The sequence below is a fragment of the Grampus griseus genome (assembly GCF_964374135.1).
Source record: "Grampus griseus genome assembly, chromosome: 18".
In the NCBI taxonomy this organism is placed as follows: domain Eukaryota; kingdom Metazoa; phylum Chordata; class Mammalia; order Artiodactyla; family Delphinidae; genus Grampus; species Grampus griseus.
This window is the reverse complement of record NC_139012.1, coordinates 59417086-59431668: the sequence shown is the minus strand read 5'-3', so window position 1 is coordinate 59431668 and position 14583 is coordinate 59417086. Positions and strand designations below refer to the sequence as shown.

Genomic DNA, 14583 nt, shown 5'->3' with positions numbered 1-14583 from the left:
AGATTCCATTTACTTTTTACCTAGTTTATTATATCATCCTACTAACTCTATTTATCTAGTGTCCATTCTGCCACACATATAAACATTTTCATTCAGCTGCCATAACCGTTCACTTTACAGATGTTGTGAGAGAAATCTTAAAATAACAATTACAATTAATTTATTATGCCATTGAAAAATTTAGTAGTTTGACTGAAATTCAGATTTTTTAGAATAGCATTCATACTTTGACCTTTCCACTGTTTCCACTCTTGTTCATATTTTTGTCCAGCCTTCTTCCTACACTCATCACCTTCAGTCCATCTATGTCTAGCTCAGATTCTGTCTTTCCATTAAGTTTTCCCATTTCTCCTTACTGAACATAATTTCTGTTCCCTTTATGTATCAGATTTTATTTATACCTCTCACTTAATACTAATTGCTATTTGTATTATATTTTAGCTGTGGCACATATGTTTTACAACCTCTATTAAATTTAAGCTCCTTGAAGATTGCAGTCTTCATGGTTCACTGTTCTATCTCCCCACAGCACCTACTCTGCAAAGAGCTTTGTATTGTAATAAGGCACTCTGTACAGTTGACTTGATTCTCTCCTTTGTGCCTAAGATTGAATAAAGGGATATGAAAGAAGCTGAACTATACAGTGATATGATTTACCCCACTTGCTCTTTATTCTTTTGATTAACCAATTATATAATTTTCCCTCAATTCCATTCATTTCCCAAAAAACTGCCAGCATACCAGAAATACTCCTTTTCATTTTCTAATCCTTTCTAAATATTTATAAAATCTTCAAAACTTAATCTCTTCGTAGAAAGTTTCTATAACTATTCAGATGAAGGGTTAGTTTCATCCTGTTCGTTTTCATGTAGTCTTCTCTTACTGCTTTGTTAGTAACTCACTTATACTTTGATGAATATTGAGCATAATAATTACTCACATTGATTTAACTACTATATTTCTGTATCATAAGATATTGACTTTAAGATGCACCATTAATTTAATAATAGAAGCAGAAGGATCTGGAAAACAGTACATTAAAGGTACAAAGAAAACACTGAATTGGATATAGCATTTCTGTAGTTGTGCAGTTTACATTGCCTAGAGTGGGTCAGACCGTCAACTTTTAGTTACATTGTGGATCATACTATAAACTGAATACATTCAACAAGTTAAGGATTGGAATCAGTTAAAATTCAATGGAATGTTGCAGCCAATGCCAGTAAATCAACTGAGGTGACAGTCAGGTAAACAAACTCCTTGGTTTTACATGATTATCATATTGAGTAGACAGAGATAATCACAGACAAATTAAGACTCACACTTCTCTGTGAAAATTGGCAGTTTTCTTAGACATTTATTGTGAGAGAGAGCCTGATGGAAAGCTTTAAGCTGAAACATGTGAAGTATGTCAAAAGCTATTCAAAAAAAATAAGTTTTGGGGAGAGAGAGAAAAAGGCTCTAAAAGTGATAGAAGTAGATAATTGAGCTGTGTGCCACAAATAGGAAGTGGGCTCTTTGCCACTAAAGAATAATCATTTGACTTAAAAAAAAAAATGTTGAAAGATCTTGTTGACTTCAGAATGCACAAAATCAACTTTGGCCCATTCTGTTGGAAGTTCCTTGCAAACTCTGTAACACAACTATGTTTTCCAACTACATATATTTTTTAAGGTATTTGAAGAAATTCTGCACTTTAGTGAGTGTACTGGCATAATCCTGGTGGTTATAATAGCTTAATCCCAGAATGTGAATTTAACACAACAGAAGTTTATTTCTCACTCAAGTAAGAAGTGGGTGTTTCTGATTAATACGTGACTCTTCTATACATGCAGCTTCAGTACCTAGGCTCCTTCTGACCATGGCTTTACTTTCTTAGGTTTTTGAGGACACCAAAGAAGAAAAAAATTAAGAGTATTGCACTTATTTAGTTACATAGTTTACAATTACCTGGAGTATGAGAGTCTTATTAGTTAGGCCTGGAAGTGGTGTACATCACTTTCACTCACATTCTTTTTGGCCAGAGCTTGGTCATTTGGCCACATCTAACTTCAGAACGGTCTAGACAGTATGGTTCAACAGTATGGCCAGGACAAAAGTGTAGTAAACACCTAGCTAGTTTCTGTCACAGGCAATGATATGAAAATACAGTCTGTGTCAAGAACTTCTCTATCATTTTATCTTGAAAATGGTTTTTTAAGTAATTTTTGTTACTATCTACCAATTATTGATCAGTGTGTGTCTTTTAAGTGGAAAAATATGTAGAAATGTAGACACATCACTTATCTGTTAAATACATTAAAAATTTGAGTCACTTCATAAATATGCAGTGAGATATGTAACTAATAATCGTTTTGGCAGAAGACAAAGATGAAAAGTAGATTTGGTCATATTTTAATAACTTCTGATTTGCTAGATGGTTGACCCTATCTATGACAATAAGAAGTAGGGATAAGGACTAAGAGAGGTAAATTTTCTGAATACCTGCTATGAGTCAGTTGCTTTTATCTGTTTTTAATCTTACCAGCAATTTTGAGGAAGATACTGTCCGTTACCTTTTTTACAGCTAAGGCATCTTGGGATTAGAGAACTCTAGGTCACAGGAAGTAAGTTCTAGGATTTTGGCTTAAGTTGTCATTTATAAATAACAATAACTAGTGAAATAAGTAGCTGATGAAAACTTACCAGATGTGTGAAGAGAAAGGGCTACTTAAAAACTCCGTACCAGGCTGAACATTCAATGTTGCAGAAAACAGGAACAAATTTAAATAAGAAATTAATTCAAAATTTTAATATGATTTGAGAGGATATTGATTGATCTGTTGAGAGCAGTTGATCGTGAAAATAAAAGCAATCTGTGAACAAAAATATTTTGGATGAAAAATGATTTTTAAAACTGGAAATAGCAGAATAAAGAGATTGCCAAATTTAATATTAGTAGAATGAGTGCAACCTAAAAGAAAATTTACTGAATTTGAAAACACATTTAAGATATTTCCAATATTTTAAGATATTGGAAAGCAAAAGGAGAGATGGAATAATGGAAAACAATGGAGGAGTGATCTAGGAGATGCAGTGACTATAATAAAGCAAACCAGAGAGACTCGGGTCACATGGAGAATTGATGAAATAAAAATAGAAAAAAAAGTGAGTAAAAGACTAGGGTTTCAGATTGAAGCAGCACACTGAGTGATAGAAAAGGTTAAAAAAAGAATGTATGCTTATCTTGATGAAATTTTTAGTTTGCAAGGAATAATATAATAATGCATACAGTCAGAAAAGCTGGGTAACCTGCATAGGAAAAGAAATTAACTCTCTTTGGACTTTTCATCCAAAACACTAAATGCCACAAAATATTGTAACAATATTTATAGAGCTCTGAGGGTAAAGGATATGACACCAAAATGCTCAAACTGTTGTCAGGGTAGGAAGTAAAGACAGACAATTTGTAATGTGTAAAGGCTCAAAGTTATAGCATTTAGATAAAATGCTTTTAAATGCCAACTTTTAAAGAGGATAGTCTAGACCCAAAAAAACAATCCCAGGTAGATTAACCGTGAAATACAAAATTCTAAAATTTAAAGGATCAATCTCTGTAATCTAAGAGTTGGGAAAGATTTAAATGAATGTTTAAGATTTAAAACAAAGATTTAAAAGAATATTTACTAACAGTGCTTAAGGTTTCATTTATAGTTGATGTAATTGTTCTTTATAATGCTGAAAACATGGAAACCACCTGAAAAACTTATCAATGTGAAATTGTTTAAAGAAGTTATGGAGCATATCTATTAAAGGAAATTCTGTACAGTCCATAAGAATAATTATCAAAATCGACTTTTTTGGGCTTCCCTGGTGGTGCAGTGGTTGAGAGTCCGCCTGCTGATGCAGGGGACACGGGTTCGTGCCCCGGTCCGGGAAGATCCCACATGCCGCAGAGCAGCTAGGCCCGTGAGCCATGGCTGCTGAGCCTGTGCGTGTGGAGCCTATGCTCCGCAACGGGAGAGGCCACAACAGTGAGAGGCCCGTGTACCGCAAAAAAAAAAAAAAAAAAATCCACTTTTTTGTTATAGAAAGATACCCATGCTATATTTAGTACAAAAAATTTTACAAAACATTGTTATTATGACTGTGTGTATGGGGTGGCAGGGAGGGAAGAAGGGAAAGAGACATGGAAAAAGTGTGGACATATATCCAAGGTGTTAACATTGGCTATACTTGGGTAATGGAATTATAGGTGATTTTTACTTTTTCATCTACTTTTCTATAATAAGCTTTAAAAAAAAAATTCAGTTCATGCAGTTGTTTTATTTTATGATATTTTCCTTCCTGAAAGAATCTCTTCCTATTCCACCTCTTATCTTTTCTCAGAAATATACCCTTTAAAATTATATAATAAGCAGTATTAATGAAGTAGGTAGCAAGTAAATTTTTTTTGATATTGATTGCTAGTATATAAAATAGTAAATGGCAAGTTATTAAAAGGAATGCTACCATTTTTTAACAGTGCTTTGTTAAAATGAAAAAAATATTTGACCTTCTAAAAGTCTTTAGACTTCTGATAGCTTTGTGTTACCTTCAGGAATTCAAAAAGCAACCAAAGTAAGAAGAAAGGACCTCGTACTCCTAGCCCACCCCCTCCTATACAGGAAGATATTGCTCTGGGGAAAAAATATAAAGAAAAATATAAAGTAAAAGACAGGATAGAAGAAAAACCAAGAGATGGAAAGGACAGAGGACGAGATTTTGAAAGACAAAGAGAAAAAAGAGACAAGCCAAGGTAAGTAGGATTGTATATTTTAAATAATCTTACTTTCTTAGAATCTAAACTACTATTCAGAAGCTTTTAGGCATTACTACAATGGATTACTTAGTGTTTTTGAACTATGTATAAGTATTTAATACTTACCATATTGAAATATCAATACTTCAATCAATGTTAATATGTTTATAAAACATATAAATCATTATGATTTAAAAAACATAAAATTTCTTAATTTTAACCATTTTTAAATGTCAATTTGGTAGTGTTTTTTATATATATATACTATATATATGTATATACAGTATATTCACAGTGACATGAAATAGATCTTCAGAACCTTTTCATCTTACAAATCTGAAACTCTATAACCCTTAAACATCTCCTTTTCACTCCCCCACCTATCTCCTGGCTCCCCAGTCCATAGTAAACATCGTTCTACTTCTCTGTTTCTTTGATTTTGACTCCTTTAGATACCTCATATAAATGAAATCATTTTGTCTTTTTGTGACTGGCTTATTTTACTTAGCATAAGGTCTTCAAGGTTCATCCATGTTGTGGCATGTGACAGGATTACTTTCCTTTTTAATGCTGAATAATATTCCATTGTCTATATACCACGTTTTGTTTATCCATTCATTTGCTGATGAACGTATAGGTTGCTTCCACCTCTTGGCTATTGTGAATAGTGCTGTTATGAACATGGGTGTGCACATCTCTTCAAGACCCTTCTTTCAGTTTGTTTGGCAATGTACTCAGAAGTGGGATTGCTGGATCATATGGTAGTTTAATTTTTAATTCTTTGAGGAACTTTCATACAGTTTTCCATACAAGCTGCTGTACACCATTAACAGTGTACAAGAGTTCCAATTTCTTCACATCCTCACCAACACTTATTTTCTGTGTTTTGGATAGTAGCCATCCTAACTGGTATGAGTTGATACTGTGGTTTTGATTTGCGTTTCGCTGATGATTGATGATGTTGAACATCTTTTCATTGCTTTTTTTTTTGGCCACTCGTATATCATCTTTGGAGTGATGTCTATTTAAATCCTTTACACATTTTTTATTTATTTATTTTTTTGCCGTACGCGGGCCTCTCACTGTTGTGGCCTCTCCTGTTGCGGAGCACAGGCTCCGGACGCGCAGGCTCAGCGGCCATGGCTCACGGGCCCAGCCGCTCTGTGGCATGTGGGATCCTCCCGGACCGGGACATGAACCCGTGTCCCCTGCATCGGCAGGCGGACTCTCAACCACTGCGCTACCAGGGAAGCCCTCCTTTACACATTTTTTAATTGAGTCCATTTGATTTTTGTTGTTGAATTATAGGAATCCATTATAATTATGGATGTTAACCCCTTATCAGATATATGATTTGCAAATATTTTCTCCCTTTTCATAGGTGGCCTTTTCATTCTCTTGATAGTGTTTTTTGATGCACAGAAGTTTTTAAAGTATGAGGTAGTCCCATTTGTCAATTTTATGTTGTTGCATGCGATTTTGGTGTTGTATCCAAGAAATCATTGCCAACCCCAATGTCATGAAGATTTTTCCCTATGTTTTTTTGTAGGAGTTTTATTAAGTCTTAGATCTTATATTTCAGTCTTTAATGCCTTTTGAGTTAATTTTTTGTATGTGGTGTAAGGTAAAGGTCCAACTTCATTTTTTGCATGTAGAAAACCACTTTTCCCAGCACCATTTTTTGAAGGAACTCTCCTTTCTCCATTGAATGTTCTTGGCACCCTTGAAGATCATTTGACCATATATGCAAGGATTTATTTCTGGGCTCTCTTTTACTCCATTGGCCTGCTTGTCTGTCTTTCTGCTAGTACCACACTGTTTTGATTACTGTGGCTTTATAATACATTTTGAAATCAAGAAGCATGAATCCTCTTTGTTATTACTTTTTGAAATTATTTTGGCTATTTGAGTTCCCTTGAAATTCCTTATAAATTTGGGATGAATTTTTATATTTCTGCAAAAACTATCTTTGGGGTTTTGATAGGGATTGCATTGAATCTGTAGATCTCTTTGGATGATATGGACATCTTAACCATATTAAATCTTCCAGTCCTTGAGCATGGAATGTCTTTCTGTTTATTTGTATCTTAATTTCTTTCAGCAGTGTTTTGTAGTTTTCAGTATACAAGTCTTTGACCTCCTTGGTTAGGTTTATTCCTAAGTATTTTTTACGTTAAGTAATTTTTATGCTTTATTTTGTTCTTTTTTATACTATTGTAGATGGAATTGTTTTTTAAAATTTCCTTTTCAGATTGTTCATTGTTGTATAGAAACACAACTGATTTTGTGTGCTGATTTTGCATCCTGCAACTTTGCTGAATTCATTTGTTAGTTCTAACAGTTTGTTTTGTTTTGTGGAACGTATAGGGTTTTCTACATATAAGATCATGCCATCTGCAAGTAGAGATAATTACTTTTTTCTTTCCAACTTGGATGCCTTTTTAAAATTTTTTTTGACTAATTGCCCTGGCTAGGACTTCCAACACTGTGTTGAATAAAAGTGGTGAGAGTGGGCATCCTTGCCTTGTCCCTTAGAGGAAAAGCTTTTAGTCTTTCACCATTGAGAATGATGTTTGCTATGGACTTTTCTTAAATGGCCTTTTTTTATGTTGCGATCATTCAGGATAAATTATCCATCCAGTAAGCAGCTGATAATAGTTTTATGATATATAAGTTCAACAAAACCCAGTCTTTTCCCCAAAAAAGATTTTGGTGATAAGCTTAGCCCTTTCTTTGTCTTGGTAAGAGATCATCTTGTCTAACTTATTTAGATGAATCAATTTTTTTTCCTCTCCTCCCTGTGGTGACTTAGAAGAACCAGAATGATTCTGTCAGCTGTTGCTAGGACCTAGCAACATTATTATGTCTTACTGGAGCAATAAAAACTGGTTAACTGGAGCATCCATAATTCTTGAACATATTTTCCTAAAATACACTCTTTATCTTATTCAATCTGGTAGGTTTGTTTTTGAAAATGACATGTAAATCAGATATAAATTATGTTAAATGTTCTTGCTGATTTACATTTTAAGAAGTCTTTATTCTTCTCTAATGGTTCTTGGTGCTCTTGTCTTGTTATTTTGACCCAGAAATCTTTGAGAAGTGATTCTTAACTTATATCCCTGGGTAGTTCACCACTGAAATGGTAACACATTTTGTATTATGAGGAATTGAATATTACAGAGATTGATTCTTCATTTTTCATTTTTTTCTCCCTGGCCATCTCTACCAGGAGTAGTAAGGTATGCCTAAGATTCACCTGTTGCTCAGTGTACAGAAAAATCTGAACTTGGTTTATTTCTTCTCTCTAAGGAAACTAAGCAGCAGATTACTGAAGGACTGCATGGGTACCTGATTGTCACTGGAGTTCTAAAGCCATATTTGACAAGATTGAAAGGGGGCATTTTGATTTAGGAGGAGTTGATTTGATTTCCAGGTGTTTTTTTTTTTTTAAGGCAGATTCATTAATTTAATTTATCTCCATTACTGTGAATAAAGAATTCTAAAGCCAAACAGTATATTTAAGAATCTTTGTCATTGCTTTCAGATTCTGGGGTATGTAATCAAAGGTTAGTATCTAAAATCCTTTTGGAGAAAATTGCCATTTAATATTAATTTAGATGTTATAATGGGTTTATTGGGAGTATTTTGGTTATCAGGATGTGTTGTGCTTAAGTGAAAGTATGCTAATACATTTATTATTTATTAGGTTACTGAATACCTAGTGTGTGATGGACACTGCTTTAAACATTGGTGATGCAGCAGTGAACAAAAATCTTGTCAGAAACTTTGTTACTACAGGTGGAAGTAATACAGTAATCATGTGTGTTCCCTTCCAAGTAAAGTAAGACTAACTAGGCCTATTGTATATAGGGGATTGCTTACGTTTCTTAAAGGGTGGTTCCCAAATGCATATGCATACATGTGAGACAAATGATGTAACAAAGCCACATGATCCTATGACTTTAAGTCCTTTTCCCTGTCTTCTGTGTCTCAGTTCTTCAACTTTCTACACCAGGAGCTACTAACCTGGATTTTAGAGGTCTGATTTGTGAGTTAAAATTTGCCTGTATATGTTTTCCTGAGGGGTAGAGTGTCCATATCCTCCCAGAAAAATTCATGATTTCCCCATTCTCCAAAAATTCTTAAGAGTTATTAATCATTCTTTAGGCCTTTGCCACTAATCTGGCATCGAGGATTTCAGTACTCTCATCCCAAACCTTTATTGGCCATGTCAACCTAGTGAAGAATATACTCTCTTCCCAGAATATTTGTTAATTTGAATAACACTAAATTCTGTTATGTAGTTGCTTTTGAAGCGAGTAGTTTCCAGGCCATAGTTCTTAAAGGAATTCTGTATCAGTGTCTTACAATTTGACTGGTAGACTTCACTCAGCAATGATTTATTTATGCAACATTGATCAAAGCCTGCATACCACTTATTTATCCAAAAAAACATGCCTTATAGATTTATTTTATTACTCTGCTTTTAGAGAATGTAGCAATTTCCCGTAATACTTTTAAAAATACTTGATTACTTGGAACTCAACTAAACCGTTTATATTCTGTAATTTGTTTTAGAAGATATGAGCTCACAGGAAAATTAAGTTTGAGTTAGGTATTTAGTCAGAAAATCACTTGTGAAGGGAATATTTTGTATCAGTATTCCTAACCTACTGTATCTAGATAATCCTAAACTAGATATTTCAGCAGTGTTTCAGTGGACCTCTAATATCATCTTTATCAATGAAAATCTGTATTCTATATTCTTTGCTGAATTAGGAATGACCAGTATATTAGTGTAGTTTAAGAACAAGGGCCTAAGGAAACACAAAAACTTTTTGGATAGTAGTTAACCAGAGAAATTAGCTAACAAGTGCATATAGTTCATTCTGCTGGTTAAATATGGTTTTATGATAGGTAATATGTTTTGATCAAAATACTAATCAAAATGCAGAATTTTGTGGTTTAATAAGATAGTATTAAGAGCATAGTAAGTTGTTGTATTTTTTTTAAATCACTTTATTATAATTACCTGAATATGTCTTGATAAGAGTATAAATGCCTACATGAGTCTTCCTCAGATTTTAAAGACAGATGTGATCATTCAAAACTTACTGACTGGGCTTCCCTGGTGGCGCAGTGGTTGAGAGTCCACCTGCCGATGCAGGGGACATGGGTTCGTGCACCAGTCCGGGAAGATCCCACATGCTGCGGAGTGGCTGGGCCCGTGAGCCATGGCCGCTGAGCCCGTGCGTCCGGAGCCTGTGCTCCGCAACGGGAGAGGCCACAACAGTGAGAGGCCCACATACCACAAAAACAAAAGCAAAAACAAAAAAACAAAAACAAAACAAAAAAAACTTACTGACTTTGACATCAGCTTAGAATAAGCAAATTACCACCAAATTGACAGTCTTATTTTCTTTCAGTGATTGCACACATCTGAATAATTAAAATCAGAATGTTTCAGATGTTTGACAAAGACTATTACCTATTGGATTAATTCTTTAATTTATTCATTATCTACCATTCATGTTCAAATACCATGGTCTGGACTGGTGAATCTTATTCTGTGGCCATGAAGGACAGGACAGGGAGGAATCCATGTGTGAACTAAGCATTTCTGTAGACTGAATTGATAGTTTCTTGAATCAGTATGTACCAGTGTTACTCAGTTATATATAGAGGATGGAAGAATTACATGTTAATGTTACATTAACATTATTATGGAGCATTTCACAACATAAAAATAGAATAGTATAATGACCCTCATATCCATAGTTTCATCTGTACCCCTATCCACTTCCCCCATCCAGTGTTATTTTGAAGCAAATCCCAGACTTCTTATTTCATTTCATCTGTATATATTTTAGTATATATCTCTAAAAGAGAAAGACACTTAAAAATATACAATTACTATCTATATCTATATCTATATATATATACACACACACAATCAGTATATATATATAAGTGAATCACTTTGCTGTACACCAGAAACTCACACAATGTTGTAAATCAACCATACTTAAAAAAAAAAAAATACAATCACTATACCAGTATCCCATCTAAAAGGAAAAAAGGAGAATAATGTAATTTTAAAATTCAGACTTTAAAAACATTGATGAATTTGTAATATCTTTTATAATATTTTCCCAATTAGTCGACATTAGCACAAATATCATGAAGGATATGCAAATCTTTTAATATTAATGTGGAACCTTTGTATTCAGATTGGGAGTTGCTTGTCTGAGGCATTGTCTTTTTTCTGCATTTAATTGAGCCCTGTCTATAGACCTAAAAAGTATTTTTACATGAATACTAATTTAGGCTAGGGATATAAAATTAAGACACTTAAAGAAATATGTAATATAGCTGAACATAATTGTATAATATACTGAATTCATGGTAGACATGTTAAAAATGAAATCGTTTTATAAATATCAAAATAACTTCATCAGGGGGCAAAAAAGCCATTTACATTTAGTCCAATTGATCAAGGCTTGGACTTCCTTTTATAGGTGTGATATTGGGAAAATCTGTTGAACTCAGAAAAGCTCCTGTTTTGCAGCCAAAATCTAGAGTGGTATTTACGTTCCTAAAAAGTGTGCTCTTAACCCTTTGTCTGTCATGCCTGATGGAATTAGAGACTTGAGAGGAAAATGGTTCTTCGGGGAGGTTTTCAGTAGCAGGAGGTGGTTGGGAAGTTTAGCCCTGTTTAATAATTGGTCCAATCAGAAATGCATAACACGGCATACAAAGGCCAAAAGTTTAATCTGGTAAAAATATGGGACTGTGTAGTATGTAATGAGATTAATGAAATAACAGATACCCAGCCACACTATCAAAATCCATCTCTGTCTGGCTGTGGTTTGGTGTTATCTGGTGGTAATTTTCTACTGACAGTTAAATGACCTGTGACTGGATTGAACTTCCAGGACAGTGGCAGTGATTTCAAGAATCTCCCTTATTTGACATCCATTTTCTTGGCCTGACTGAGGAGATTTGGGGTCTGAGAAGTCGGACTAGGGACTTGAGAACCGTTGTTTACCTCCCTCTTTCCTAAGACTGGATTGCTTGCTGTTCCTTGGCAGGGGCTGGGCCTCTCCGTCTCCTCATCACCCCATCCTGTCCCAGGAGAAAGTGATAAGTTTAACTTCTTCCACCAGGTAGAAGATAGGAGCCAGCTGTCTTAATATTTGTTATGCTGGTGTATATTGTTTCTGGGCTTTATTGCATTTGGAATACCAACTCTCTTAGAGCTTAAAAACAATCTCCCCATGTGCCAGGGATACTGGATATTTGTCTCTTCTGACTCTTGATCACAACAATAGGTACAGTTTTTAGCTCACTCAAGTCATGGGATTGAACAAGTTCATGTAAGGCTTTTGAACCAGATTCTGGAAAATTATTATAATTAAATGGCACATAATTCTGGACTTGAATATCATTGAAGGATGTGCTAATAATGCTTATGTTAACATTCTTCTCCATTCTTAGACTGAGGTTTTTGAAATTAATTCATTTCTACATAAATGCAAAAATGAAATTGAACCAAAATTATTAGTACTTGGCTTAGATTTACTTGTATTATGTACTTCTTACTAGTTTGCTTGAATCAAATCTGTTTTTCAAGTACCATTTATTTATGGAGGAGACATCTTTCAAAAGATTCCCACAACAAAAGTATTCTAGTTTCTGTAGATCATTCGGTTAGAAATGATTCCCCTTCTGAGGAGTATTTATCACCTGCTGCAAAGGGAGAGCAAGCTACTAGGTCTAAAACAAATCATCACACAGAAGCATTTTCTTTCTCTGTCTTACATATTTATTTAGGCAAGTTGCTCAATTTCTGAATGACACTTCCCTGCCCAAAACTCTCCAGTGATTTCTTTTATACTTAGAATAAAATCTGAACTTTTATCATGACCTAGAAGACTCCGTATCCTCTGTCCCCTGCCTGCTTTCTGACCCTCTCATGAACTTTCCATTCTCCCATGAATCATAGTTATACTTGTCTTCTTTCTGTTCTTTTTATATATCACCATCCCTCCTGCCTCCTTTATGGTTGCTGAGTCCTCAGCATGAAAAGCTCTTACCTCAAATTTTCAGCTCTTGGCTCAAAAGCTAGCTTCTTAGTAAAGGCCCTTTCCTTACCAAGCACCTAATGTAGTCCCCTGATGTACTTTTTTTGGACCTAACAGTTTACACTTCATTACTCTGTTGTATAGACTTGTATGTTGCATTAATTAGCTGAAATTGGCCTCTTTGTTGTTGGTGGGCTACTCCTGGACTCTACAACTAAGACAGACTGTTTTTCAGTTCTCTCTGTCTCAGTTACCTCATAGGGTTGTCATCATGAAGATGAAATGAGTTAATATACGAAAGCACTTAAAACAATGCTGTGGACATAGTAACAGCATATGTTACCTGCTATTGTTAATATTATTATAATCATCATTATTGTTAGTGATTTTGTCTGTCTTCTTCATTTCTGTATCCTCAGTGTCAAAAATAATGCTTAGCATAAAAGGTACTCACTTAACATTTGTCCAGTGAATCAAAATGACTCTTTTCCTTCCTCCCTCCCTCCCTTCCTCCCTTCCTTCCGGCATCCCATTGGAGGTTAGGGCCTCAACATATAAATTTGGCGTGGAGGGTGGACACAAACATTCCTTTGATAATGGATGATTAACTCAACAAACTTATTTTTTCCCTGAAGGATAAGTAGGAAGAAAAATATGGTTAAAATGCTGAAGCCGTAATGTGACAACACATTGGTGCTCTGTCCTTAATATGACAGCTTGATTATGTAAGCTTGAACCGAAATTTTTTCTTCCATGTTATAGACACCAAATTGGAATAGACATGTGATTAGACTGTAATGTGTTTTAAAAGATAGTATTATGAACTATTTTATTTAAGTTTTGTGAACAAATCACCAAAGGGTATTGCAGACATTCCTGAAATAATTTTGAGTATACTCCAGAAACAAACTCAAAACTAACCAAAATGTCAGTTCAGTGGAGAGCCACATTCTTTATTTTTTCAGTTTAGGTATTTCCAAACTGACTAGAACCTAATGAAATTGAAATTGGAAAGCACCAAATGATAGTCAAATTAGAATTTCTCAGTCTTGCAGTGATTTTTCTGTTCAGTATTTGAATAGCCATTGGTCATAAATGGTTTTCCAAATTTGGGCAAGACCCATTGAGCATTTGTACTCATATCTGTTAGTAAATAAATTTCAGTTTAGACTCAATTAAGCTATGGTGGTTTATGTCTTATTTTTTTTATGTGAGAAAGGAATAACAATTTTTATTAAAAGTGTGAAAGTACTGCAGAATCGTAAATAACTATAATGTTTAGGATAATGTGGTGTTCTAGTTAGCTGACTTTTATTTTTTAAGTCAACTATTATCCAGAAGGTGATTTTGTTTTTTTGCTTAATTTCTTGTTTTGTAAAATTCTTTCCTATATATCTGACCACTTTCCTGACTCAGTAACATGTATTTTATAGATTTAAACCTTTTATTGATAAAAATTCTACTAAGGCATCATTTATAAACAGCATAGTTTAGAGCAGCGGTTCTCAACCAGGGTTGATTTTACCTCCCTGGGGACATTTGGAGATACCTGGAGTAGTTTTTTATCGGCATGAATGGGGATGGGAGGGAGATGGTACTGGCTTCTAGTGGATAGGGGTCAGGGATGCTGCTCGACCTCCTACAATGTACAGGACAGCCTGCCACCACAAAGAATTACTGAATACAAAATGTCAATAGTGTCAAGATTGAGGAATC

At 34.5% G+C, this 14583-nt stretch overlaps 1 protein-coding gene across 3 annotated transcripts in view; it reads left to right on the top strand.

The window, feature by feature from the left end:
- Positions 1-14583, top strand: part of ZC3H13 (zinc finger CCCH-type containing 13) — a 91339-nt gene that overhangs the window by 38589 nt on the left and 38167 nt on the right. For all 3 annotated transcript variants that reach the window (XM_082675494.1, XM_082675492.1, XM_082675493.1), the window contains exon 8: positions 4580-4777. In XM_082675494.1, coding sequence (XP_082531620.1) covers positions 4580-4777 — 198 coding nt within the window. The remainder of the gene's footprint in view (positions 1-4579; positions 4778-14583) is intronic.